This window comes from Melospiza georgiana, chromosome 25, assembly GCF_028018845.1.
Source record: "Melospiza georgiana isolate bMelGeo1 chromosome 25, bMelGeo1.pri, whole genome shotgun sequence".
In the NCBI taxonomy this organism is placed as follows: Eukaryota; Metazoa; Chordata; class Aves; order Passeriformes; family Passerellidae; genus Melospiza; species Melospiza georgiana.
The window spans coordinates 6,813,064-6,840,860 of record NC_080454.1 but is presented as its reverse complement, the minus strand read 5'-3'; the positions used below and the strand labels follow the sequence as shown (position 1 = coordinate 6,840,860).

At 55.5% G+C, this 27,797-nt stretch overlaps 3 protein-coding genes across 4 annotated transcripts; all 3 read left to right on the top strand.

Annotated features, from left to right (window-relative positions):
• The first annotated feature begins 223 nt into the window (after positions 1–223).
• LOC131093429 (uncharacterized) lies at positions 224–2,522 on the top strand. 2 transcript variants are annotated; one of them, XM_058040594.1, is made up of 3 exons: positions 224–594; positions 807–1,835; positions 2,244–2,522. In XM_058040594.1, the coding sequence occupies exons 2-3, from the start codon at positions 1,308–1,310 to the stop codon at positions 2,520–2,522; spliced, it is 807 nt and encodes a 268-aa protein (XP_057896577.1). In that variant the 5' UTR covers positions 224–594; positions 807–1,307. The 2 variants fall into 2 exon arrangements, with proteins under 2 accessions (XP_057896577.1, XP_057896578.1); XM_058040595.1 differs by lacking the exon at positions 2,244–2,522 and having other exon boundaries at positions 807–1,099; positions 1,509–1,590.
• A 2-nt stretch (positions 2,523–2,524) lies between these two features.
• LOC131093401 (uncharacterized) lies at positions 2,525–4,839 on the top strand. Its single transcript, XM_058040556.1, has 3 exons — positions 2,525–2,899; positions 3,321–4,331; positions 4,786–4,839. Exons 1-2 carry the CDS (start codon positions 2,525–2,527, stop codon positions 4,269–4,271), a joined length of 1,326 nt encoding a protein of 441 aa, XP_057896539.1. The 3' UTR covers positions 4,272–4,331; positions 4,786–4,839.
• A 19,352-nt stretch (positions 4,840–24,191) lies between these two features.
• LOC131093402 (zinc finger protein 501-like) lies at positions 24,192–26,165 on the top strand. Its single transcript, XM_058040558.1, has 2 exons — positions 24,192–24,542; positions 24,696–26,165. The coding sequence occupies exons 1-2, from the start codon at positions 24,224–24,226 to the stop codon at positions 25,700–25,702; spliced, it is 1,326 nt and encodes a 441-aa protein (XP_057896541.1). The 5' UTR covers positions 24,192–24,223; the 3' UTR covers positions 25,703–26,165.
• Positions 26,166–27,797: the final 1,632 nt, after the last annotated feature.

Genomic DNA, 27,797 nt, shown 5'->3' with positions numbered 1-27,797 from the left:
CTCAGCCCCGCTCCGCCTCCGCTGGGCCCCACGGGGACCACAGTGCCCACAATGCACCGCGGATTCGCCGGAAGCAGCTGCCGACGACGAAGCAACGGGAACTTCTGCCAGTACTTCTGGCCGGCGCGGCTTCTGATTGGTCCGCGCCGCCTTTGCGGATTCTCGGCAGAGGTCTCGCGAGAGAAGCAGCGCGGCCCTGTTTGTTGAGGGCAACTCTGCGGGCTCCTCAGAGCCCTCCGCGTTCCCTCGTAAATCCAGCCGGGAACGGCGAAATGAATCCGCCTAGAAATGGTGGGATGGAGCCTAAATCCCCTGGGGATGGAGCCTAAGTACCCTTCTACTGAGCCTAAATCCCCTGGGATTCAACCAAAACGGCCAAATCCAGGCGCTTTCCATGGATAGGGGCGGTACTGGAAAGGGCGGGCGGTGACGTCACCTCGCCCAACCCCTTTTCCGGCCCCTCCTGAGGCGGCTCTGACTTTTCCCGGCGCCGGCCCCGGGGCCTGTTCTGGGCCAGGGCCGGAGTTGGTGCCGGGGCTCCTTCGCCAGCGGAGCGTCCCCAAGGTGTCCCCAGTGAGCATGGAGCCCCAAGAGGTGCGACGGTGGGGGAGGGGGCAGTGGGGAATGGGGAGCACACGCGAGCGACCGTGCGGGGTAGCAGAGGGGTCGGGGGGTTGCCAGAGGGACAGAGGGGACAGCAGAGCCCTCCAGGGAGGGGACAAAGGGGAGCCCGGGAGGGCACAGGGGTCATCGCAGGAGGCCGTAAGTGCCACTAGGTCCCTGAACTTCCTCTGTCTCCTCCCCAGCTGTCCCCAGCCCTGATGCAGCCAGAGGTCACCGTGGTGGCCATCCTGGGTGAGCTGCTGGACACCCTGCCCAGCCTGGACGAGATGACTCTGCTCGTGTCCCCATTGCACCTGTACTGGGACCTGATGGACTTCACCAATGAGCTCCACAACAGCCTGTGCACTGATGAGACCTGGAGGCACCGCAATGTCACCTACGATGATGATGACGCTTTCACCTCTGATGATGATGACCCTCCCGCCTCCCTGAGCCAGGCCCTGGCCACCTACAAGAGCACCCATTGGACCAGCAGGTTTGATGTGCAAATGGTGGCCTGAGTGTGGCAGCGGTCAGTGGCCGCAGTCAAGGACAGCTGGGCCCAGCTGGCCAGGACGGCCACCAAGCTCCCCAACGCCTGCAGGGATTTGGCCACCAAGGCGGCCAACAGGGGAGCCACCGCCACTGCCCGGCCGAGGGAGCTGCAGGCCAAGACTGCCCGTGATTGGACAGCTCAGGAAAACATGGTGGAGCTGGGTCAGGCCCTGGGTGGGGAGGAGGGGGCCGAGGTGGTGGCCGGGCATGGAGCCCAGGTGTGGAGAGATGCCATGGTGGCTGCCAGCGAGGCAACAAGGGCCACCATGGAGAGACAGCGGGTGGAGGCGTCCCTGGGGCTGCTGGAGCGCTTGGTGGCCGCGTGTGACGAAGCCACCGCGTTCCCCCAGGAGCTGCAGCGCCTGCTCAGGGACACCAAAGGCATCCTGAAGGAGACAAAGAAGCAGTCCCTTAATGTCCCTGAGGATTTGGTGGCCAAGGTGGCTGTGGCCGAGTGGCTGTGGGAGGCCAACGCCCGCCTGGCCAAGGATCACCTGGGGGAGACACTTCAAGATATCATCAACTTCTTGTTCACCGGTGATCCTGCCAGCCCCAGTGCCTGTGGGATGGCCGAGCAGTGCCAAAGGGCCATCGAGGACATCCCAAGGCTAATTCGACCCCTGGTGTGTCCCCAAGTTGTCCCCAAGGTGTCCCCAGTGACCATGGAGCTCCAACAGGTGCGATGGGGGGAGGGGGAGGGAGAGGGACAGAGGGGACACTGGGGGGGAGGGGTCAGTGGGGGATGGGGGGACACAGGAGGTGGTGAATGTGACAGGGAGTCACAAAGGGGACAGGAGGCAGTGGCAGGAAAGGGGGAGGTGACAGAGAGGAGAGGGGAAAGGGGGGTGAGGGGCAGTGAGTAATGGAGGGAGGAGACACTAGGGCTGGCAAGGGGTAGCTGAGGGGACAGCAGTGAGGGCAGGGTGGTGGCAGGGCCTACTAGGGGAGGGGCAGAGGGTGGCGGAGGGAACAATAGGCTGAGAAAGGGATGGAGGGAACAAAGGGGACCCCTCGGGGGCAGGGGTCCACCCCAGGAAGCCACAAGTCCCATGAGATCCCTGACACCTCCCCTGTCCCCTCCCCAGCTGTCCCCAGCTCTGCTGCAGCCACAGGTCACCGTGGTGGCCACCCTGGGCGAGCTGCTGGACACCCTGCCCAGATGGGACAAGATGCTGCCCGTGTCCCTACCGTGTCAGCACTGGAACCTGGAGGATTTCACCAGGAGCTCCGGGCCACCCTATACTGCATTGATGACAACTTGTGGTGCCACAATGTCACCTCCAATGATGATGACCCTGTCACCTCCCCGAGCCGGGCCCTGGCCGCCTCCAACAGTACCCCATAGAGCACCTGGAACCATGTAAAAATGGCGGGCAGCAAGTGGCAGCAATCAGTGTCTGTGCTTGTGGACAACTGGGCAGAGCTGGCCAGGAAAACCCCCAAGCTCTGCAACACCTGCAGGGTGATGGCCACTGTGGCAGCAGACTTGGCAACCACCGCCACCTCCCGGGCCAGGGAGCTGCAGGATGCCCACCTGGTCAAGGGTCACCTTGCAGGGACAGTTCGAGACATCATCAAGTTGTATTTCGATAGTGGTCCTGCCCGCCCCAGTGCCCACCCCAGCCATAGGGTGGCTGAGCAGTGCCAAAGAGCCATCGAGGACATCCCAAGGCTCGTTCAATCCCCAGAGTGTCCCCAGGGTGTCCCCAGTGTCTCCCCAGTGACCACGGAGCTCCGAGAGGTGTGATGGGTTGGGGGAGTGGTGGGGGGAGAGAGGAGCCAATGGGGGATGAAGGGGACGAGGGGGCTGGCGGGAGGGGAGAGGGGTCACAAAGGGGATAGGAGGGAGTGGCAGGAGGGAGGGAGGTGACAGGTGGAGGGGAAAGGTGGGGGAAGGTGGCAGTGGGGGATGGGGATGACTGGGGGGGTTGGGGACGCATGGTCTAGCGGGCAGTGGCTGAAGGAACAGCAGAGGGTTGCAGGGGCTACGAGTGTGGTGGTAGGGGAAGGTGGCAGAGAGGACGAGAGGGTGACAAATGGACAGCGGGGGAAGCAGAGCCCTCAAGGGAGGGGACAAAGGGGACCCCGGGAAAGGACCAGGGACTCTTGAGGAGGCCATAAGTGCCACCAGGTCCCTGACTCCTCTCCTGTCCCCTCTCCAGCTGTCCCCGGCCCTGCTGCAGCCAGAGGTCACTGTAGTGGCCATCCTGGGCGAGCTGCTGGGCACTCTGCCCAGGCAGGACGAGGAGATGAATCTGCTTGTGTTCCAAGGGTGCCTGTACGGGGATCTGGAGGTTTTCACCAGCAACCTCTGGGACACCCTCTACAGCACTGATGACACCTGGAGGCGCCGCAATGTCACATCAGATGACGATGACCCTGTCACCTCCCTGCGCCAGGCCCTGGCTGCCTACAAGAGCACCCCAGGGATCCCCCGGAACCGCGTGACAATGGCAGCCAGCGAGTGGCAGTGGTCGGTGTCTGTGCTGATGAATAGCTGGGCTGAGCTGGCCAGGACAGGCACTGAGCTCCACAGCACCTGCAGGGATTTGGCCACCAAGGCGGCCGACAGGGCGGCCACAGCCACCGCCCGGACCAGGGAGCTGCAGGACGAGGCTGCCCATGATGGGACAGCTCAGGAAAACATGGTGGAGCTGGGTCAGGCCCTGGGCAGGGAGGAGGGGGCCGAGGTGGTGGCCAGGCATGGAGCCCAGGTGTGGAGAGATGCCATGGTGGCTGCCAGCGAGGCAACAAGGGCCACCATGGAGAGACAGCGGGTGGAGGTGGCCCTGGGGCTGCTGGAGCACTTGGTGGCCACGTGTGACGAAGCCACCGCGTTCCCCTGGGAGCTGCAGCGCCTGCTCTGGGATATCGATGCCACCCTGGAGGGGACAAATGAGGCGTCCCCTGATGTCCCTGAGGACTTGGTGGCCAAGGTGGCCGTGGCCGAGCAGCTGTGGGAGGCCAAGATGCACCTGGTCAAGGATCACCTGCTGGGGGCACTTGATGACATCATCAAGGTCTATTTCACTGGTGGTCCTGCCTGCCCCAGTGCCTGTGGGGTGGCCGAGCGGTGCCAAAGAGCCATCAAAGACATCCCAAGGCTCCTTTGACCCCCAGAGTGTCCCCAGAGCATCCCCAGTGTGTCCCCAGTGAGCGTGGAGCTCCAAGAGGTGCGATGGGTTGGGGGAGAGGGGGACAGAGGGGACACTGGGGGTGAGGGGCAGTGGAGAATGGGGGAAGATGGGGGATGTGGTGGGAGGGGACAGGGGGTCGCAAAGGGGACAGGAGGCAGTGGCAGGAAGGGGAGAGGTGACAGAGAGGGGGAGGGGAAATGGTGTGGGGGCAGGGGGGATGGGGGTGACACACGGGGATGGGGACATGAGGGCTGGCAGAAGGGACAGCAGAGGCTGGCAGAGGCTATGAGTGTGGTGGCAGGGCCTGGCAGCAGGGAGAGCAGGGAGAGTGGCAGGGGGTGGCTGAGGTGATGAGGGGGTGACAAAGGGACAGAGGGGACAGCAGAGCCCTCCAGGGAAGGGACAAATGGGATCCCAGGAGGGCACAGGGGCCACACAAGAGGCCACATGTGCCACCAGGTCCCTGACACTTCCCCTGTCCCCTCCCCAGCTGTCCCCTCCCCAGCTGCTGGAGGCTCTGGTGTCCGCGGTGGCCACCCTGGGCGATGTGACGGCCACCATGACCGGGCCACACCGGGGCGTGCGGCGCTGTGTGCCCCCAAAGTTGCTGCACGCGGCCCTGAGGATCTTCACCTGGAGCCTCCGTAAGGGCCTGGAACACCCCGGTGTCACCTCCCTGGGCCAGGCCCTGGCCACCCTTGGGGCCACCCCGGGGGCCACCGGGGCCGATGTGAGAGCCGCAGGCAGCGCCTGGCGGGAGTTGGTGTCTGCGTGTGAGGAGAGATGGAAACAGCTGGTCGAGGAGATCACCAAGCTCCGTGATGCCTGCGAGGACGCGACCCTCGCCTGGGCCAGGGACCAGCAGGACAAGGCCATCCGCAGGGGGACAGCTGGGGACAACCTGGCAACCACAGCCCAGCAGCTCATGGTGGCCCTGGACAGGGATGAGGAGGCCTCAGTGGGGGCCACACGTGATGCCCAGGTGGCAATGGCCACCAGTGAGGCCATGGGAGAGGCCGTGGTGGCCTCCAGGCGGGCGAGGGCGGCCATCAGGAGGAGACATTGGGCAGAAATGGCCCTGGAGCCGCTGCAGCGCTTGGTGGATGCGTGTGACAGAGCCACTGAGTTTATCAGTTACATGGAGTGCCAGCTCAGGGACACTGAGGCTGCCCTGGAGGGGACAAAGGAGGCATCCCCCAATGTCCCTGAGGACTTGGTGGCGAAAATGGCCAAGTTTGAGCAGCTGTGGGAGGCCAGCGCCCGCCTGTTCAAGCATCACCTTTTGGGGACACTTGGGGACATCCACGACCTCCTCTTGAGTCCCTGTAGTGGCCACAGTGGCCCCAGTGGCCCCGGCAGCCGTGCAGGGGCTGAGCAGTGCCAAAAAGCCATCAAGGACATCCCAATGCTGCTGCGGGGACAGTGATGTCACCACTGTGATGTCATTGGTGCAGTGATGTCACTGGAGAGACTTGTGGACAGTCGAGTGCCACCAGCTCCTTGAGTGCCACAGCGCTGTGTGTCACCAAGAGCCCCTCGAGTGCCACCAGTTCCTCAAGTGCCACCAGCTTCTCGTGTCATCAAGAGCACCTCAAGTGCCACCAGCTCCTTATGTCACCACGAGCCTCCGGAGTGCCACCGGTTCCTCAAGTGCCACCAAGAGACCCCCGAGTGTTACCAGGACTGGCCCAGTCGCTGTGTGGGGGTCCCTGGTGTCACCGGGATCTCTCTCTGTGTCACACGCCGCCCTTGAGCACCCACTGGGACCCCCCTGAGCACCGGGACCCCCGAATTTCACCGTCCTCGTGCACCGGGACGCCCCCGTCAGGACCCCCCCTCAGGCATCAGGACCCTCGAGTTTCCCTCCCTCTCCTCGTGCACCAGCACCACCGGACACCCCCCCCGAGGAACCGGGACCCTCCCCTGTTGCACCGGGACCACCGGAGACCCCTCCATCAATCAGTGCTGTCATCATTCATTGGGACCCCCCCTCAGGCACTGGAACCACCAGAAACCCCCCCAAATCACCGAGCACCGAGACCCCCCCTCGTGCACTGGGGCCGCTGGAGACTCCCCCGAATCACTGAGCACACCCTGTGCACCAGCACCGGGACTGGACCCTCCTCGTGCCCTGATCCCCCCTCACCGAGCACCGGGACAGGGACCGGACCCCCCCTCGTGCACCGACACCCCCGAGCACCGGGCCGGGACCCCCCTTTGTGCCCCCCCCCATCACGGGGGTTCTGCCCCCTCCCCTTTGAGCCCCCAGAGCCGCGGGACCCCCGGGAGCAGCACCGGGACTGGGGAGAGCCGGGAGTGGGACCAGGGGGGCTCCAAGTGCTGGGGGGCACAGGGGGGTCCCCAGCACTGGGGGGGTCTCTTGGGGCTCAGTCCTGTCTGCCCCTCCACCAATATCAGCTGGGACCCCCTGTGAGAAACACGGGTCAGAATTGAAATATTTATAAAAGTTTGTTAAAGGTTAAAATTCTGGTGCTAATTGCCAAAAGCTCACCTTTAATTAAGCCATGTTCTTTATGTCCTGTTACATCAAAGAGGTTTTAAGGCATATTCATTAGGGTTTATGCATATTCATAATATAATGTTAATTAAAATATATATTAGTATTATATAGAGAGAGTAATACAATAGAAATATTATATATTTGATAAAAATATTTTACATTAATGTATTTTATACACACAGAATTTATATTATACTTATGTATTATTAATATATTAACTAAAAATTTGCTCCTTTTTATATAAAATTATGTATATATTTTTCTATATTCTATATAAATTTATTTCATACATTCCTGTGAGTTCAGATGTTCTTTTGTTTGGTTTTAACCCTTGACTTGCCTCCACGCTATCTTGTGCATTAAACCAATTTATTTTATTTCTCCTTGCAGTTAAATCGTGTCGTGTTTTCACTCTCTGGTGACGAGAGAATTCTTCTTTTTTGCTGTTTTGCCACTGGGGTGGAACTGGGGCACTGGTCAGAAATGGGAACACTGGGACAGGGACACTGGGACAGGATGGGGACACTGGGATGGTGACATTGGTATGGGGACAATGGGGCGGTGGCACTGGGCTGGCACTGGGAGCACTGGGCTGGTGGCACTGGGACAGGACTGGGGACACTGGGCTGGCACTGGGTTGCTGATGCCAGCATTAATTAATTAATTAACCCCCCAAGCCCCGATTGTTTGAGAAGGCAAATCTCTTTTTGCATCCATCGCTCAGGGGAACCCTTCCCATCGTTCCTTTGATCTCTCGGTGCCGGTTCGATCTCCCCGCAGAGCCAGAGCCGATGTCCAAGGAATGGCGCCCGCCGGAAATGGGCGGGGTGAAGTGACATCACAACATCAGGCCCGGCCCCCCGCATGGCCACGGCCCGCTGGTGGCCCCGCTGGTGCCCAGGTGACACCACGATGTCCCCTCACCCGCTGGGCCACCTGGCAGGACACGGCCACCGCGGGCAGGGCCAGCAGCAGGTGACCGTCCTCAGCCACCCCAGGGACACTGTGGGGACACGGGGACACCGCACAGGTGGTACCCGGGACACAGCAGTGCCACCCATCCAGTGCCACCAGTTCAATCCCAGTGGCACCAGTTCAATCCCAGTGTCCCTGTGCCACTGCCACCAGCCCTGTCCCCATGTCCCCAGTTCCATCCCAGTGCCACCAGTCCAGTGCCAGCAGTCCAGTGTCCCCAGGGCTGCCCCACTGTCACACCCCAGTGTCCCCAGTTCAATCCCAGTGCCACCAGGTTCATCCCAGTGCCACCAGCTCAGTTCTATCCCAGTGCTCTCAGTGCCAGCCCAGTGCCACCACCCCACTGTCCCCATACCAATGTCACCATCCCAGTCTTCCCAGTCCCCTCTCATTGTCCCCAGCTCCAGCCCAGTGTCCTCAGTCCTGCTCCAGTGCCACCTGCCCAGTTCCATCCCTGTGCTCCCAGTGCCACCACCCCATTGTCCCCATACCAATGTCTGCATCCCATTGCCACCAGTTTCACCCCAGTGTCCCCCTTCCTGTCCCACTATCCCTGTCCATTTTCTTGCCACGATCTTGATTTGAAATTGGTTTTTGTGGATTGTTTTTGGAGATCCAGTAGGGGTCTGGGCTTTGGGATTGGTTTGGATCCAGGATTTGTGACCTTTTAGGATTGGATTTGGGGTATCCAGCGGCATTTGGGATCTGGGAAGTTTTAGATCCAGGATTTGGGATTTGAGACCATTTCGGGTTATTCCTTGGGATCCAGTAGGATTTGGGATCGCTTGGGAGCCTTGGTGTCCCCAACAACCCCCCAGTGTCCCCAAGGGGTCTCTTTTTCTCCCCTTCCCAGGCTCCCCTTGGAACCCCGCCCCTTTCCCACGCCCCATTGCTCTCTCGCCAGGCCCCGCCCAGTTTCGTTTCCTTTTAGGCCCTGCCCCTTTCCTGCCCCATTCCTTCTCGGTCAAACCACGCCCACTTTTGTTTCCCTCCAGGCCCCGCCCCTTTCCCACACCCCCATTCCTTGCCCGCTTTTTCCCGCGCTCCCCGATTTTCGCATCCCAGGCCACGCCCTCTCCCTTCCCCATTGGCCGCCGCTTATGGGGCTCCGCCCCTTTTCTACTCTCCCATTCCTCGCCTTTCCAATCCACGCTCCCTCCCCGCTCTGCCAGTCTCCATTGGCCGCCCCGCGGGGCCCCGCCTCCCCGTGGGCGTGACTACAAGTCCGATGGGCGTTGATTGACAGGCTCCGCTCAGCGGCGGCCCCCCCGGGGCCCAACGCGGGCCGGGGGCTCGGGGGGGCCGGGGAGGGGCTGGGGGCATTTCGGGGGGGTTCAATCAATGGGGGGGTGCCGGGGGGATCCTGGTGAGTGCGGGGGGGTCCCATGGATTGGGGGGGTCCTGGTGAGTGGGAGGGCAGTGAGGGGTGGGGGGTGGGGGTCGGGTCCCATGGATGGTGGTGTCGATGTCCTGGCGCACTGGGGGGAGCTCATGGATCGGGGGGTCCCAGCGCTTTGGGGAATCGGTGAAGGGAGGGAGCAGTGAATGGGGGGTCCCTGGTAGATTGGGGGGGGGTCCTTGATGATAACGGGGCTGGGGGCAGAGGCAGCGACTCAAGGCACCATTAGGCAAACAATAAATCAGTAACACAGTGCACACATCAACGGATAGATTATATTGTACTAGCAAGCAGCTGCAAGGGATTATCAGTCATCAGTATCAATATCAAGCACCATAGCAAAATACTTGTGATCAATAACAATTGCAAAAGCCAATACAGGAATTGCAAAAGCCAATTATTGTATTGTCATTTATAACCCGGCTGCACTGCAGCCACGGCGGAAAGCTGCCTCTGCTGAAGGCACCGAGGGGGCTCATTCACTCCCTGACCTGGTACCATGTCCCTGCATGTCCCTGAGCATCCCAAGTGACAGTACCCCAGGAATTCCCATCAGGATTTGGGACAATTGCAAAGAAAATTCCCAGAAAATTCCCTCCAGCCTCCGCAATCACCTCCTTGTGCCCTTCCCTCAGTGTCCCCAAGGCCACCACGATGTCCCCAAGCGCCCGGGCAGCGCTGGGGAAGCCCTGTCCCCTTGTCCCCCATGGCGTCACCTCCCTGTCCCGGGTGACAGCGGCCACCAATGTCCCCAGCGCCAGCGTAACCTCCTCCACCTGCCCCAGCACATCCGCGGTGACCTCGTTGGTGGCCGTGGTGGCCTCGGCGCTGGCCCTGGTGGCCGCCACCCGCTGGGCGCAGTCATGCAGGCGCAGGGCCATGTCCCTCTGGTGGCCCCGTTGGTGGCCAGGTGATGCTGCAATGTCCCCAGATCCCGCCAGGCCACCTTGCAGGACACGGCCACCATGGCCAGGGCCAGCAGCAGGTGACCGTCCTCGGCCAACCCCAGGGACACTGCAGGGACATGGGGACACTGGACAGGTGGCACCAGGGACACGGCAGTGCCACCAGCCCAGTGCCACCTGTTCAATCCCCGTGTCCCCGTGCCACTGCCACCAGTCCTGTCCCAGTGTCCCCAGTTCCATCCCAGTGCCATCAGCCCAGTGCCACTAATTCCACCCCAGTGCCACCAGTTCTATCCCACTGTCACCACCCCGGTGTCCCTAGGTCTGTCCCAGTGCCACCACCCCTGTGTCACCATTCCAGTGCCACCAATCCGGTGTCCCCAGCTTCATTCCAGTGTCAGCAACCCAGTGCCACCAGTTCTGTCCCACTTTCAGCAGTATTTTGGAGGGTTTGGGGGATCCCAGGTGGAGTTTGGGGGCTCCCGGGGGAGTTTGGGGAAATCCCAGATAAAGTTTGGAGGGTCCTGGGGGGGTTGGGGGGATCCTGGAAGGTTTGGAGGTCCCAGGTGAGGTTTTGGGGGTCCCAGGTGAGGTTTCCAGGGAATTGGGTAATCCCAGTTGAGAATTCCCAAAGATTTGGGGTTTCCCAAGTGAGAACACGGGCCGGGGGTTCAGAGGGGCTGAGAGGGGCTCAGGCCTGGGAGCATTTTGGGGGCTTCAATCAATGGGGAGGGCCTGGGGGGTGCCGAGGGGGAGGCGTGGTGAGTGTGTGGGGGGCTCTCATGGATTTGATGCCTCAGGTTTTGGCTTTTCTATTTTTCAGATTCTGTGCTGCTTTACTCTCTGGGTCTGGGCTTCATATTAAGGAATGCTGAGGTCTGTTCACAGAGCAGGGAGACAAAACAATTCCTTTCTAGCTGTGAACCCAAGGACAAATAATCCAAACTTCAGGCCCAAGAGCATAAACAACAGGCACTGAAGAGAGAAAAACAAGAAGGATGGGACTTCATCATCTAAAGACATAATTGGACAATTAACTCCAATATGCAAATGGAGCAGAACTTACAAAAGTGGCAGACCTCGTGACCGGCCGTCCATTTTGTGGCCATTTTGGTCCATCTTGGGCGTAGCCCTGGCTGGGCTCTTGTTCTGCCTAAGGTGTATCCATGGAGGCCTTTTAACAAATGCCTGCTTTATTGTGTAACCGTGTCTGGCCTCGGTTCTAGGTCAGCCTTGTGAAGGCCTCAGTTTGTGGCGAGCACGAAGGGAGCCGAGGCACCTGGGCAGGGCTGGAGCAGAGGCAGAGGAAGGTGCAGCTGCTGCCGCCAGCCCGCGGCACTGGCGGGGCACAGGTGCGGGGCAGAGGGTGCGGGAGGCCGAGAAGCTCGGGAGGAGCGAGAGAGGCGTGAGCGGCTGCAGGGGCGCTGTGTTTATCGGGTGAGCGCGGTGGGAAGGGGCGTTTTGTGCTCGGGAGCGCAGCGGGTGCGGGGCTCGCTGTGCCCCGGGCCGGGGAGGACGGGCGCTGTGAGCAGCGGGGTTGGATTGCGGGGCTGGGCTTGGCCTGGGGCCGGCAGTGCTGGCGCAGGGATTGTTCCCGCACCGCCGCTCCGGAGCGCCGCGATAGGAATCTCGCTCTTTCACTCTCTCGTTGGTTTTTTAAATTTCTGCTCAGAGCTGTTAAAATGTGTGTGTATTCTGCTGCGAGTGCTGTAGCGGTAATATCCCGAGAGGCAGTCCCCTGAGATTAGCACTGAGAAACTGGGGCACAGTGACCCACGCTGCAGCACTTGGAGGGGGCTGTGCCCCATGGGATGGACTCAGCTTGGAGAAGTTCCTGGAGAAGTCTCCGGTGGGAGAGAGCCCAGGGTGCAGCAGGGGAACGACTCCTGTCCCTGAGCAGAGGGAGAAGCCCCGGGGCATGAACTGAGCCCGGCCCCATTCCCTGTCTGCGGCACTGCCGGGGTAGGAGGCGCAGCTGGAAGGAGGGAGGCGTGGGGGAAAGCTGCATTTAAGGGTCTTCACTTATTTCTCATTATCCTGCTCTGAGGTTTTGGAGTTTTCTGTCAGAAATATCTCCCCTCCTCCACTCATCCACAGGGCTTTAGGGCGGTTTCCCATTTCTAGGGGAAATCAAAGCGATGCACTGATGCTCCTAATTAGGGACAGGAGAAGTGAGGCTCCAGGGCTTCTCGCGGAGCCGGAGCCACCGAAGCCGCAGTGCCAGGAAAGCCGTGGCGGGAGCTGCGGAGAAGTTTGTTTGTGCTCTCAGCTCAATCCCCCTCAGGCCCGGGCCTGTTCCAGGGCTGCTCCTCAGCTCCGGCTCTGCCCTCACGCAGCCCGGGGGGCCCTGAGAGCGCGGGGCGGGGCTGTGCCGTGTGCAGAGCCCGCCCCTGGCTGGGATTGGGCGATGGTGCCGTCAGTCGTGGTTGTGGCGCGCTGATTAGTGGGAGCGGGGCGGAGCCGGGCCCCGGTGGCGGGCTGAGGGTGGCCGTGGCAGGGCAGCGGCGCCATTGTCGGAGCGTGTGTGCGGTGCCGTGAGCGGCGGCAGCGGCCGGAGCGCGGTGAGGCGGCGGCGGAGCTCGGAGGCGGCCGCAGCGCAGGTGGGAGCCGCGCTGGGTTGTGCGGGGGCTCGGGGCTGGCTGCGGGCCTCGGGGGCGGCAAGGGGCTCAGGCGGGTTCGTTGTGCCGTGTCCGGCGCGTGTTGCCGCTGGCGTGAGGGCGCTGCGGGAGCGGCTGCCCGCGGTCTCCTTGCGGCCGCTGCCTCGGCAGGAGCCGCTGCCGGAGCAGCGCTGGCTCGGCCCGGTTGCTGTGGCTGGGACAGAGGGGGCTGCCCCGTGCCCGGGGCTGTGCGGGGAAATTGTCGTGGCCGGAGGTTTCTGTGCGCAGAGGAGACAGAGGAGTCCTGTAAAAGTGACTTTATTGCTGAGCAGAGGGAGAGGCCGTGGGGCATTTGCCGTGCGCTCTCTGCCATTGTTGTAGTTCGCAGCCTCCTTTTTATCCTCATTTTCCCGGCCTTATCTCCCTCTCCCTTTGTGCACTGGCTGAGGTGCTTGGAAAGTTCAGACCTCCCGATCCGCCAACTGCTTGTCCTCGTTAATGTGCACCCCCACTTTTGTAAAACAGCCGATATTCATGGCTCTGTTATGTTTTTTTTCTTCTCGAAGTTCAGGAATTTAGCGGGTCTTTCCGTGAGCAGCAGTCCATGTTACTAATTAACATTTATTGAAGCTGGTGGTTTCGCCCGTTACTTCCTTATCTACGAGTCCCTGGCCCCTCGCTCCGCTGCTGAATGAGCTGCACTCTCAAGGTGTGGAACATGGTAAAAAGATGAGAGTTGCTGCAGCACTTCAGGGACGAAACAGCATTCGTTTAACCCATGGTCTGCCAGGGAGCCACAAAACCCTGTCCCAATCCCATCCTTTCCACGTATGAACCAATACATGAGCTGCTTTTTTTGTTTCCGTTGTTTTTTTTTTTTTTGTTTTTTTTTTTCACCACTTTTCCTTTGTCATCTATTTGCCAACAGCAGTTTGAGTAAATTAATTTTCCACAAACACCTCCTTTTTCTGCTAACAGATGATCTGATCCCATCCCATGGTTTAGTGTTGTGTTCCTCATTTCAGTGGGTTGGTCAGCAGGAGGGTCAGGAGCTGGAGCTGTCTGGTTGGTTATTGCGAGGGCAGCTTGTAATCTAATGATGCCATTGAAATGAGAAATGGGTTCTGTGGCTCCTGATATGAATTGGTTTGGGTTCCCAGGGGCTGGTCCATGGTGTTGTAGGATTTGTTCTGCTGGCCGTTCATCTTTTCCCCATTTTTGGCCGCTCTTTCCGGCCAGGGCTGCATCATTTGACTGCTTTTGCCTAATTAAATCATCAAATAGTTGTAATCACAACTGATTTCCCTGAAGTTTTGGTAGCAAAAAATCCCCAGTGCTCTAATATACCCTATATAACAAAGACAGTGACAGCACATGTTGGAGACGGCAGAGGGATGATTCCCCCCATTTATTTATAGTGAACTTTTCCCAACATTCTGCATTTGCTGTTTCCCTTTTCAGCTTCACCCGTTTCTGTTGCAGGGTCAGAGATCCTCCCCTGGGCTCTGCCTGGAGCTGTGCAAATTCCATCAGTGCCAGCAGGCAGAGCTTGGGGTGAGGGGCAGAGGGAATCAGCCCAATTCCTGCCCCAGGCAAGAGACCCAGGTGCATTGTCCACACTTTGCCCAGCAGTGTTCATTTGCATTTCTAAAGCTCCTCTGGAGGCTGCCTGGAATGGAGCTTCTCTTCCAGGGCAGCCATCTGGTGAGTCACATGTGGCCCCCCGCCCCGGATCTGCTTTTTTTAAAAAAAAGTATTAATTATTTACAAGTTACAAGTATTATGAGTGAAAAGTACTACAGTTAAAGCTCTTCAGTTTTGCAAAATGTGATATAAAGGCGAACATGGAAATACCCCTACCAAAAATTGATTCTCACACTTCCATCCCAAACCTATCTGACAATATAAAGTGGGAATATTAAGAAAAATCTTTCTCATGTTATAATTTTGTCTCTTAAACTGGCAGGGAAAATAAAAACTCTCCAAGAATCTCTTTAGTGTTAGAGAGTCAAGGCATTCCTTGGTTCTGGCCAGGATGTGCAACAGAAATAATTTCTTTCACAAATAGCCCAGCTGTGCAGAGAAAATCATTCCATGCCATGTGAGTTTTACTCGATTTTTCCTAAACTTTATGTAGAACCTATCTAAATTCACTGCTTTAATGTTCATTGCTTCCAAGTTTTGTAAGCTTTTAGTATTTGGTTTCCTGTTGGATCCGGATTTCTTCCCCTCTGATGTGAATTCGGTCTCCACACTCCTGGATTTCCTTCTCAGCCTTTTCCAGCCCAGGTGTCTCCAGCTGTGCCGGGGGCAGTGTCTGGGGTAGTTGTTGGTTGCTGTTTGCTGCTGGGCAGTGTTGATGTTTTGCTGCTGGTCGTTATCTCTGTGGGTGTCATTGGGCTATTCCCAGTTTGTTGGGATGTTGAACTCATCTCCATTGAGTGGTGTAACACCCTGTAAATAAAAGCTTTAAAATTCCTTTCCCAAAGGCAAAGACAAACCAAGCCTGAGTAGAGAAATAAGGTTTTAAAGAACCGAAATCGGTACATTTTGCAGCAGTGCAATGGCAGGCAGCCCAGAGTGTGGGTGTCAGTGAGCCCCAGAGTGGAATTGTGCCGTGGTGTTCCCCAGCAGCTGTGGCAGTGCAGGCCCAGCCAGCGCTGAAGCTGCAGCAGTGGCAGCAAGGCTTGGCCCCAGTGGCTGGAGCTGGCAGAGGAGGGTGGCCAGGATTGCAGAGGATGCCAGGTGAGGATCTGTGGGCAGGCGCAGGGGCTTGGCCCGCTGTGGAGCCCTGGCTGCTGCTGCGTTGCCTTCAGGGCAGGCTCAGGGGCGGCCTCCCATCCTCCTGCTGCAGGCGGGAAGTGCAAATCTCTGGGGCTCCCCCACTTCGAGGTTCACTTCAGCATGGGCCTTGTCAGATTTTGGCACAAAGGTAGAACAGAACTGGCCTCTGTATCCCCTTTTACTGTATTAAAATTCAGCACTCAAATTCCTTCCTAGTTAATTACAATCACAGGAGGAAGAAAAAGAAATTCATTTCTTTCACACCTATCCCTCCCAGCTTCTTATAGTGGTTGAACAAATCATACCTGCTCATCTTTCCCACTCATTCCCTTAAAAGTTAAAACATTCCTTTACTATTTTCCCCCTAGGTCTAAGATTCAGAGTGGATTGAGAGGCCCCTGTGTCCATCAGGAAATGCCTCCTCTCAATGCAGACCCACCCTGAATGTTCTCAAAGGCTCCAGTGTGGAGGGTCCCTGGTGTGATGGGAGCTGTGACAGCCCTGCCAGTGCATGTCCATCAAGGGGTTGACTTGCTGGTCCTGAGGGTGCTGCTGTCTGTGCTTGCAGTGTCCTTGTGCCCTGCAGCTGGAGCCCTGGTTCCTTGGCAGGGGCTGTTTGGGTGGGCTCTCCCCTGCCGAGGAGGGCAATGCCTCTGCCAGGTGCTGGTGGCCGAGCCATGCCCTGGGTGTTGGGGCCCCCTTGGGCCCTGGCGTTGATCCCTCAGGGGCTGTGGGAACTGTGCCCTGGCCTTTGCCTTCAGCTTGGCCTTTTGCTGCTCCCTTCTTGCACTCACCTGCTGTGCCTTTGTGCCCAAGTGCTGCAGGGCCTTCTTGTGCCCCTCCTGCAGCCCCCTCAGTGCCTGTGGGTGCTTGTCTTGCTTTACAAGAGAGGTGTCTGCTCGGGAAGGCAGAAAAAGCCTCTCTTGGAATGGCGAATGCAAACCCCCTCCCTCTTAATTTTAAACTGGTGAAATCAAGGGGCTCTCAGGCAAGGATATGGGAATAGGAATACCAGTTCTTTACTAGTGTGTATAATAAAGCAAACAAACACCAACAGCTGTGGCACTGACAGCAAACAGAGCCCGGACCCAGTCCCGGCCTTTGGGCTGCGGCGCTTTGCCCTTGGGTGCAGTTCCGGGCACGGCCGGCAGGGGCGCTGGTGGCTCCCGTGGGGCGGGGCAGCGCATCCCTCCCATGGGAACCTCTCTGAAGGGAAATAGAGCAATCCCTTCAGCTAACTCTTTCACTTTTTTACCTTCTATACCCTTTCTCCCATGTTTTGGGAAAGAATTTGGAGAGGGCTGCCTTTTAACTGAGCTCGTAGTGTTTCAATAAGGTGCTTTCTGTAGAGAGAGAGTTTCCCTGAACAGCCGGAGCTGTGGTTACCAAGGGGACGTAACTCAGAGCAGGACGGGGTCAGGGGAGGATATCCCGCCGAGGCTCGGTGGGAGTGTGTGCAGGGTCTGCTGCCAGAATTGGCAGAGGGGGATCTTCCCGTGGAGCCCGAGGCGGAGCGTGGGTAGCCCCCACATGGCTGATGGCGGCTGATCCGGCAGCTGCCGGCAGAGCAAAGGCAGGTGGGAGAGCCCGGCAGCAGCGGCAGTGCCCAGCGCAGGTGGCACGGGCAGGGCAGCCGGGGATGGGATGGCTGGGATCCCCCCTGGGTGCGGTGGGCGCGGTGACCTCGGAGCAGGCGGCAGGACAGAGCAACCCCCATCTTCCCCAGCATGGCCGGCAGAGCGGCCGCGGGCCAGGCAGTGGGAGCAGGGCACACAAATTGAGCGACAGCGCCGGGGCAGGAGGAGCTTCCCTGGGCAGTGAGGCCGCACCTGGGATGGAAACCGGGGCAGGCGGAGCTGAGGCGGGCAGCGAGCCGGGACCCGGGACAGGCGCCTGGGCCGCGAACGGAGGGGGTAAGACCTGCAGAGGATCCCACTGTCTTTCTGATTTTTCCTCTTGTTCCCTTCCCTTTCATTTCCCCTTTTTCTTTTCTTGTTTTTTTTTCTCGGGCCTTTCTGATACTTTAAAGGTTTTTATGCTCCTAAAATCTCCTGTCTAACATATGGCATATTCTCTTTCTTCTAGATTAAATGAGTTTTTTTACAAATAAATCCAGAGCCTCGCAAATCTAAACTTCTGCTTGGATACTTTGAAATGGCCGATGAGCTAACTCATGACCTCCCAATGTTGTTTTTCTCATCACCTTTTCATTTATCCTTTGGCAAATTAAGCATCTTTCAGTTACTTGCTTTGCAAATCCAAAAATCCCAATGCACTCATAGTTCCTTAAGAAATGATCGCACAAAGCTTCAGTGCCCCAGTGGGTTTTCTGATGCATGTCTTCTAATATTTTCTTAGAAGCACATTTTATTAAGTAATTGTCTTCCATCATGAAGTTTCCATTTCCCCGATTTATCTTGTTCACTTCCTGTCTTGTTTAAGTTTTTTCTCTCGGCTTCCCTAAACTTTGGAATTTCCAATTTTTCCTCGTTTGGAGTTAATATTAACATAACTCTTTCAGCTCCATTTTCTGCTGCATCCTTAGCTTTGTGATCTGCCAAATTATTTCCTCTTCTTTCTGAGGTCGTTCCCTTTTGGAGTTCCCTAATATGTACTATAGCTATCTCTTTTAGGTGATTGTAATGCCTCTAAAACCTCTAAAATAAATTCCTCATGTAATACTAGTCCTTTTCTTCTTGAAATAAGTAATCTTTTCCCTTTCTAAATTTTTTACAGGTATGTACTACTGTAAAGGCATACCTTGAATCAGTATATATAGTTTCTTTATTTTGTCTTCAATATTCTAGTGCTCTTTTTAAAGTATATAATTCACAAGTTTGAGCTTACTAGTTTAAGGTTAATTTCCTTTGTTCCATTGTTTGCATGTTTTTCCCATCGACTACTACATACCCTGTATTTTCTCCTTTTGCAAGGAGTTGTATCTTTGTTAGCTAATATAACTCCCAGAGGACTATTTTTTTTCCTTTTTTTTCCCTGTATCCAACTTACTGGTTTTCTGTCTCATTTTTCAAGATCTCATTTATTCATCTTCTGCCTCTGTTTTTCACGTTCACTAACAACCTAAATACCACTTTTATTTCAACTACACACAGAAAAATAAAAAACTTTTTTCTCACACTACTTTCAGTAAAATACACCTCCCTCCAAGGAGATACAGTGAAGCTTAAAATACAGAATCTACATTACCTATACTTTCATTCGTCTACATTCACTCACTTTTATTTCCCATTCACTTCCACATATTCTTTCCCACCCTCAGGACGCAGAGTGGATCCCTGTTGACAGAGAATCGCGGGTCCCTGTGACCCCCCTCACCTGGGGTGGCCTCTGGGTCTCAGTATCTCCGGGCCTCCTGGGAGGGCCCTGACTCTGCTGCCTCGGGTGCTGTTCACCTGTGAGGCTGATTTGTGTGTCACTAACACTCTTTAGCCACGGCCCCCTCACATGCCTTGGGGACAATGGCCCGTTTGCAGGTCACCTGTACCTTATGCCACAGCCCCCACACGCCCAGGAGAACAATGGCTCATTTGTGGGTCACACACTCCTCTTTCCACAGACCCCCCCCTTCCCACCCACCCGGGAAGCTGAGGCTGATTTTGTGTGTGACTCAGTCTCACACACAACAAGACAACAATAAGGTACCTTCTGTTATAAATGATCAAATCGAGAGCCAAACTTATAAGAAAACTTAGCAAAGATTTATTAATTTGTCTGTGCGACTGAAATTCGGTTGTCAAAACCAGCATAGCCAAGGGTCAGCGTCGAGCCCGGGTTCGGTGCTGGGTGAACACGGATCTGAGCTCCGAATGTCAGAGTCTCCCCCTGTTCACAAATGCTGCCTGACGCAGCGAGTTCTTTTACAGTTTATTCTGCTCGAGACAGAGATGACCGAATGTTCTTTGTGTCTCTTCCCATGCATAACTGTGTCTTTACCCGTGCAGAGGTGGACAAAGACTCAGTCCCGGTGTCTGATGTTGTCAGTAGACTCTGGGGAAGTCAGCATTCACATGCATCAGGGTGGCGCTGTGGATCATCTTGTTAGCTGTATAATCGTCGAGGTGTTAATCACTCTTGGCTGGACCTGGTGACTCGGGGAAGCCAGCGATTATCGCCCTGGAAGCTTCTATTCTTACATTAAAAACCACGATGTTTATCTCAGCCGAGTCCAGGAACTAGATGTATATGAATAAGACGCTGCTCCCTACAAGGATGGTCAAGAGACTTAGTGTGGAGTTTACAATATTTTATACATTAATAGCTTTAATTATCTCTACCATACACTTTCACATCACCTATTACAAGTTTAGGTGTTTCTGGCCAGTCCCTGTGCTCTTGGATGTCCCTGAACCCAGCTGTGTTGTCCAACCCCAGATGCTCTTGAGCATATCCTCAGTCCGGTAGAATTTTGCTCAACCGTGGATGCTCTTGGAATGTTAATTCCTCAACCCAGCAGGTTTTCATTCTGGATGTTCTTGGGCACTCTTATCCCTCAAACCAGCAGAATTTTTAGGGGCTCCTTTTGTCCCGTTTCCTAGTGGATTGGGCTTGAAAACTCCTCTGCTCCCTTCTCCGAGGGGTCCAGCCCCTCTCTGGGACCCAGTGCCAGTTACCCCAGGGGATTCTCTCACTCCTGTTAACATTCACTTCGTCTCTCTCCTGGGCACTTACCGCGGGAAGTCGGAAACGCAGCGTGGGAGACTCCAGCACTCACTTGGCAGGTCTGAGACAACCAGCCCTCCTCTCATTCACACACATTCATCCCCCTGTACCTGCCCCCCGTGAGAAATACTTACCAATCCCTTTTCCTTCCCGGGTTCTTCATGCACATTACTACTCTTAGGGGGCCAATTACCGCGGTTCTAGGGAGCCTTTTCCCTTCTCTTTGTTTTATTGTCTCCTTTTGTCCACCATAACCTGTGTGTGTCGGTCACCCCAGGGGGAACAGACCGAGGCTGCGAATGGGGCAGGGTGCGCCTTCCCCACTCTGACTCTCCTAAAGCACCGGCTGCGAGGTGTTAGTAACCATCCTCTGCTACCAAAATTGTGAAAAACGCCAATCACTTGCTTTTAAAATTCTAAAACCATAATAGTAATAAAATGGGTATGAAAAATAGTAATAAAATTAGAGTAATCAGTGTTTGGAGAAATCGAATTAGGACAATATGAGACAATAAATACCAAGAGTTACGGATGTCCAGGTACCTTTTTCTGGGCAGCAGAAGCCTAAAAAAGGACACCTGTTAACACAGGATTAACCATTAAAAACAATAGCCTGTTGCATATTCATACACTTCATACATGATGCATAAATTCCGTTCAAACACAGGATTCTGTCTGGTCAGTGCCAGCTTCTTCCTCTGAAACCTAACAGCGCCTTTGAGGCAGGAAGAAGTTCATTTCTTCTGATAAAAGGGCAATCAATTCTTTTTCTCTTAAAGATTTAGGTATCCTGTGGCTGCTATCTCACTGCAAGTCCTTTCTTTATAAAAAGTCTCTTACCAAGCATAGTTTATATATTAACATTTTTTAATAACATAAAACCATATTCGACTTACTACTTAAGAGAATTAATACAGCAGTACTTTCTAACACAAGACATATAATATTCATTTTAATATTTGGGATAACCCATTCACAAAATATTCATTATTTACAAGTATAATCCCACTTACTTCCAGTCTCTCCCAGTTTGGTCCCAGCTGTCTGCAGCATGGTTCCAGTTGCTTCCTCAATCAACTCAGTGAGTCCCAGTATGATGCCACTTGCTCCCAGTTGCTCCCAGTCACTCCCAGTATGGGGGATGATGTGCAGGGAGTGCTCACTGTGACACTCAGTTGCTCCCAGTATTAGTCCAGTCACTCCCAGTATGATCCAAATATGAGCCCAGTGTGCTCCCAGACTCTGCCAGAAAAAACCAGTTTTGCTCTGCATGGTTCCAGTTCCTCTCTTTCACCCTCATTTTCCTTCCAGTCACTCCCAGTATCTCCCAGGGTAGCCCAGTTCCCTCCACCATCTTTCCAGTTCCTTCCAGTATGATCCCATTTGCTCCCAAGTACTCCCAGTCAGCCTCAGAGTAGTGGCACTCACTGCCAGTATGATCCCAGTCACCACCAGTATGATCCCAGTTCATCCCAGTACAAGCCCAGCAGTTTCCAGTCGCTGCCAGCATGCACCCAGTCACTCCCTGTTCTTCCCAGTTGCTCCCACCATGATCCCAGTTACTCACAGCTGCTCCCAGTCATCCTCAGCATAATCCCAGTCACTCCCAGTATATCCCATTTGCCCCTAACATGGTCTCAGTTGCCTCCTGCAGGCTCCTGCTCACTCCCAGTATGATCCCAGTGTCCATCATTGCCATCACAGTCTGCCCTGGCATGGGAATATGATCCCTGAATAATGTCAATACAAACCCAGTACAGTCCCATCACGATCCCAGTATGGTGTCAGTACAGCGCCAGTACAGTCCCAGTATGATCCCAGTATGATATCTGTACAAGGCCAGTACAGTCCCAGTCACTCCCAGTATGATCCCAGTATGATGTCAGTACAAGCCCAGTGCACTCCCAGTCACTCCCAGTACGATCCCAGTCCAGCCCAGTCCCTGGCAGTGCTGCCACTGCTGGGATCCCCCAGCCCTGTGTGCGTTCCCCCCTGGCGGATGTGCCGAGAGGAGCCCCAAGGGCTGGCAGTGGCCAGGCAGGGTCCCCAGCAAGGCCCAGTTTGGATGTGCAGCCCCCAGTTTGCCCAGTTTGTCTGGAGCAGCCGAGAGCCCCAAGGCAAAAAGCAAATCAGCGCTGGGCGACAGGGGAGTCTCCGCTCCGCCAACTGCCGCCCGCTTCTGGTATTTCGTGGGGTTTATATACAGTCCTGCTTCCGGGTTGGCGTGTCTTTCAGGGTAGTACTCTGTGCATTCTCCTCCTGTTATTAGGCGGTCGTAGTCTGCCTCCAGGTGGTCTGAAGATGAAGGCTGGTAGTCTTTCACTTCTTGCCCCACGGTCAACCTTTCCTTAGTTGGTATGGTTGGTCTGGTTCCTGGAACTTTAAGCTTATTGAGCAGATAAGCAAATATTGTGCTATCAATCATAGCAGGCCCACTACCCGTGTCAAGGGCCTCGTCCCTTACTCCTCGGCAAACAATAGGCACATAGCTACGTATAGTTACACATTGCTTATTTAGCCTTTCAACATATTAGCTTCTAACATTTTGCAGTTTAAGCCTTATGACATTTGTTTTGCAGTATATTAGCCCGTTATATTCATCTTGCAACATACTAGCTTGTTACATCTTTCATTGCGGTTTTTCTATTATTGGCTTTTCCCATTTTCATAGTCTTTAGCAACTTGATGAACAAACTAAGACATTAACTCATTACAAAGGGGGAGGAGGAGGTGGGGTTAGGGAGGAGGAGCAGGGGGAGGGATGGAAGAGGAGGGATGAAGGCAGAGAGCAGCAATGGAAGGAGGAGAAGGAGGTGGGGTTAGGGAGGAGGAGGAGATGGGGTGGAAGGGGAGAGATGGAAGAGGAGAAGGAGGTGGGGATAAGACAGAGGGGGAGGAGGATGGGGGATGGAAGGGGAGGAGTGGGAGGAAGAGGAAGAGGAGGGACAAAGGCGGATCAAGGCTGAGCTGAGGGAACCACACCGTCAATCCCTGCCTGCATTCGCAGCCCCCACCTGTGGGATCATCGCCCCCCCATCGCGCCGGTGCGCGGGGAGGGGGAGCTGGGCCCAGATATCCCGGGGGGTCCCTGGGTTGGGGTTTTTGGGGATGTTTGGAGAATGAAGAAGTCCAAGGCTGAGTGGAAAAGGCCCCTCGGAGGTACATTGGGGGGTGGTGGTGGCGGCTGCCGGCAGAGGCAGCCTGGAGGAGCAGAGCCCTGTGTCCCCCAGGAGCCCAAAGGGGGGAGCCCAGAGAGGGGGGAGCGCCGCCATTGGCGGGAGCCTCAAGAGCCTGGAGAGGGGCAGGGGGAACTCCTTGGAGCCGCTGCAGCCCAGAGCAGAGAATGAGGGGAGAAGGGAGCCCGGGAGCCCAAACAGCCCCGGCATCCCGAAATGGGGAGAGCGAAGCAGGGGGAGCTTTTGGCATTGCTGGGACTGCCAGCAGCCTGGGCAGGGTGGGCACTGAGGAGAAGGGGGACCCCCAATCCAAGCATGACCCCCAGCAGCTGGGACAGGGGGGAACCCCAGAACAGCAAAGGGGAGGACCAGGGACGGGGAACTCCTGGGAGGCTTTTTCAGGGCTGAATCTGGGTGTTTGGGAGGTTTTCGTGGAGACGAGATGGCCGGTGACTTTTAGACATGGACTTGGGCAAAAGGGACCTTCAAACTCAGTGTGTGTTGATGAAGATGAAACAGGAAAGCCTTATAAATATGATTGTCTGGCAAAAGACTTTGAGAAGATAGAAAGTATAAGGAAGACTGAAATGAAAGCAAGCTCTGAGATACGTCAGTTAGTGAACAACTGGAAAACAATGGTGTGACCCAAATGAAGGTAATCCCCTTTTGATGAAAAAATTCCCTCTGCTTGCAGACAGATCCAAGGGTCAGAGCAAACCCCACTAGCTCAGCAGAAGGGGTCCAGAGAGGAGTTTTTAGGGTGTAAAATGTAACATGGTGATGTAATGATTCTTACAGGCTGTATGTAAATGCTATAGGATTTGTATCTTGTACTAGATTGGTTAGTGAGAAATAGAATATTCAACACAGAAGAAAATTTATTGTGTTGTAATGGGAACGTTACTGTGTTATGCTCTTGCCTGTCTTACTCTCTCACCCTCTCATCCTTTCTACCCCTCTCTTCTCTCGGGCCTGCTCCGAGCTGTGCCTGGCAGCTCCAAGCAGGGCCCTGCACCCAGGCCCTTTGCAATAAACCGCAAGTTCCACGCCCTGGCTGCAGAGATCTCTCGTCTCCATCTGTCCCGACCGTCCTACCCCCCGACAGTCCTACAAACACGCTCATCCCTTGTTTTCCCCAAACCAGGATTTCCCATTGCCAGCCCTACGGAGGCTGAGAGGAAGAGGAAGTTTCCCCGGGACACTGAGGCAGGTGAGGAGGAAGTCAGTGCCCCTTTCCCCTCTGTGCTGCTCCATCTCCCAGCCCAGCATGGCCCCGGCTGCAGCTCAGCCCTGGGGGGATCTCCTTGCCCTTGCCTGTGGCACAGAGGCAAATCCCATCCTGTCCTTGTCCTTCCTCCCCCAGATCAGGAGCTGAGCATGGAGAGCAGGGAGGACAAATGCCCGCGGCAGAACCTGGTGGAAGAAGCCGTTTTGAGCGGCTCCACGGCGCAGGAAGCCAGCGGGGAGGAAAAGCCCCGGAGATGCCACATGAGGAGGGGCTGCAAACGCAGCCAGCGGGGATCTGAGGGGGAAAGAGCCAGCCTGGGCCGGGAAGGCGGCCGGAGACGGAGCCAGAGCTCGGAGCTGGTGCTCCATGAGCAGCTCCATGATGGGGAGAAGCCCCACACGTGCGTGGAGTGTGGGAAGAGCTTCAGGTGGAACTCCGACCTGATCAGGCACCAGAGGTTCCACACTGGGGAGAAGCCCTATGAGTGTGGGGAGTGTGGGAAGAGCTTCAGCCAGAGCTCCGACCTGATTGTCCACCAGAGGACCCACACTGGGGAGAAGCCCTATGAGTGTGGGGAGTGTGGGAAGAGCTTCAGCCGGAGCTCCCACCTGATGAAGCACCATAGGATCCACACTGGAGAAAGGCCGTACAAGTGCTCCGAGTGTGGGATGTGCTTCAGCCAGAGCTCCAGCCTGATCACGCACCAGAGGACCCACACTGGGGTGAGGCCCTACGAGTGTTCCAAGTGTGGGAGGAGGTTTCAGAGCAGCTCCAATCTCCTCCAGCACTATCGGATTCACAGGGAGGAGAGGCCCTTCCAATGCCTCGAGTGCGGGAAGGGATTCAAGCACGACTCCACCCTTGTCAAGCACCGGCGCATCCACACTGGGGAGAGGCTCTACGAGTGTGATAAATGCAGGAAGAGGTTTCAGACCAGCTCCCATCTCCTCCGGCACTATCGGATTCACACAGAGGAGAGGCCCTTCCGCTGTCCTGACTGTGGGAAGGGATTCAAGCACAACTGCAACCTCATCACCCACCGGCGCATCCACACAGGGGAGAGGCCCTACGAGTGTCCCCAGTGTGGGAAGAGCTTCTCCAGCAGCTCTCACTTGACCCAACACCAACGGAGGCGCCAGTAAGGGAAGCCCTGCGAGTGCCCCGAGTGCGGGCAGAGCTTCGTGCGCTGCTCCAGCTCCATCCCCCACTGGAGGAGGCACTTTGGGCACAGCCCTGGTCACTCACATTCCCTGTGATCCATGTTGAGAACACACCTGGCTGCTTCTACTTTTAATTTCACATTAATTTTTTTCTATTCTCCATCTCTTTGCACTGCAGAAGCCAAGAGGAATAGATCTGTCACCTCAAAATCACTCAAATCCCAGTGAAAACAGCTCAATCTAACCCCAAAAAGAGCTCAAACCTACCTCAAAAACTCAGTCCCACACCAAATTCACTCGATTCCGCAGCCATCAGGCTGAGATGAGGCTGGGAGGTGATTTAGAGTCGTGGGGTCCCAATTAGAGTGGTGGGATGGAGATTGTGTGGGGCTGGGTGTGTGGGATGTATTTGACAGCAAATAAAACTCTGAGACTTATTGATTTCTCTCCCGTTCATGTTCAGTCTGTTGCAGTTCTGTTTGCAGAGTGCCGCCTTCTCAGCTCATTGTCTTGGTGTCCCCTTTTCTCTCCTGCCTCTCCTTGCCTGCTCTGTTTCTCTCTCAGTGTCTCCCTGGGCCCACAGACCACCAGAGACCCTGCCCTGATTTAATTGACCCAGGCACCACCAGAGACCCTCCCTATATTTAATTGCCTCAGGGACCACCCAATACCCTCCCTTGATTTAGTTGACCTTTCCCTGATTTAATTGACCCCTCCCATGAATTGACCCCTCCCCTGATTTAATTTACCCTTTCCCTGTTTTAATTCCCCTTCCCCCGATTTAATTGACCCCTGCCCTGATTTAGATCACCCCTCTAGGGTTCCCACAGGCCCTCCCCTGATTATTTATTATTTTATTTCCCAACTAGTATTTCAATTCCCAGTCCCAGGAGCTGAAGTCCTGAAGGCTGACAGGGAAATGTCTCTGTAGGATTTTGCTCCGTTTCCCTTCAAGGGCGGGAACATCTTTTCCTGGCTGGGAGCTGGAATTGCAGACTTTTGGAATGTGTGCAGGGCAATATGGACTGGGATCAAACATGGACTAGGATCAGATAGGGGTTGGGATCAAATATGGACTAGGATCAAACAGGGACTGGGATCAAATATGGACTGGGGTCAAATATGGACTGCGATCAATTATTGATTGGAATCCTACAGTGTAGGATAAACTGGACTGAGGTTATATAGACTGGGATCAAATATGGGCTGGGATCAAATATGAATTGGGATAAAAAATGGACTCGGATCAAATATGGACTAAAATCAACTATGGACTGGGATAAACTGGACTGGGATCAAAAATGACAGATTTTATGGACTGGGATCAAATATGGACTAGGATAAGCTATGGACAGGGATTAAATATGGACTGGGATCAAATAAGGATTGGGATCAAATGGACTGGGTTGCTACAGACTGGGATAAACTGGACTGAGGTATATAGATGTCACGGTTTGAGAGGAAGTTAGTTTTCTGGGATATGAAGTGGTCAGGCCAATAGGTGCTCACATTTGAATACTGGCACCTGGTTTGGCCACTGGGGACATTGGATACGCCTCTGAGAACTCAGGGGTTAAAAAGCAGAGCACTCCCGGGGGAAGCTCTCTTGGGTTCCAGCGAGGGAAGCAGGGCCTCCCCTGCCCAGCTCCTGGCTGGTTTGGGGCTGGGTGAGGTAGGCCTGGCCCGAGGATGGAAGGGTGGAAGAGCCCTGAGAGACATCGGGCAGCCACACCTCCCCCCCAGGAGACAGAGAGAGAGAGACAGAGCGCCTGTGCCACCGTGAAATTTGATATCCTGTGCTGGCAGCACAGCCCGGCTGGCGGAGAAGGGCGGGGGGATGCAGCGAGAAGGGGTCCGGCAGCTGTGGGAGCTTTGGGCGGGCAGAGCCCAAGCTTTTAACCCTTTTTCGGACAAGGAAATCTTTGCAGAACATTAACCTTTCCTAGAAGAGAGATAAGAGATGAAATGGAGGAAGGAAATGTGCAAGTGTGAAGGTCTGGGCAAGTGAAAGATGTCGGGAGAGTAGAGAAGAATCTTAGGTGGGAAGAGATGATGGAGTGGCCTTAGCTGGACTTTT

What these genes read in the sequence shown, in the direction of transcription:
- LOC131093429 (XM_058040594.1), top strand. Translation starts at nt 1,308, where the DNA reads ATGGTGGAGCTGGGTCAGGCCCTGGGTGGGGAGGAGGGGGCCGAGGTG. An exon ending in TGACCATGGAGCTCCAACAG is followed by an intron (nt 1,836 to 2,243) that starts GTGCGATGGGGG and finishes TCCCCTCCCCAG; the next exon opens with CTGTCCCCAGCTCTGCTGCA.
- LOC131093401 (XM_058040556.1), top strand. Translation starts at nt 2,525, where the DNA reads ATGGCGGGCAGCAAGTGGCAGCAATCAGTGTCTGTGCTTGTGGACAAC. An exon ending in TGACCACGGAGCTCCGAGAG is followed by an intron (nt 2,900 to 3,320) that starts GTGTGATGGGTT and finishes TCCCCTCTCCAG; the next exon opens with CTGTCCCCGGCCCTGCTGCA.
- LOC131093402 (XM_058040558.1), top strand. Translation starts at nt 24,224, where the DNA reads ATGGGAACGTTACTGTGTTATGCTCTTGCCTGTCTTACTCTCTCACCC. An exon ending in TCCCCGGGACACTGAGGCAG is followed by an intron (nt 24,543 to 24,695) that starts GTGAGGAGGAAG and finishes TTCCTCCCCCAG; the next exon opens with ATCAGGAGCTGAGCATGGAG.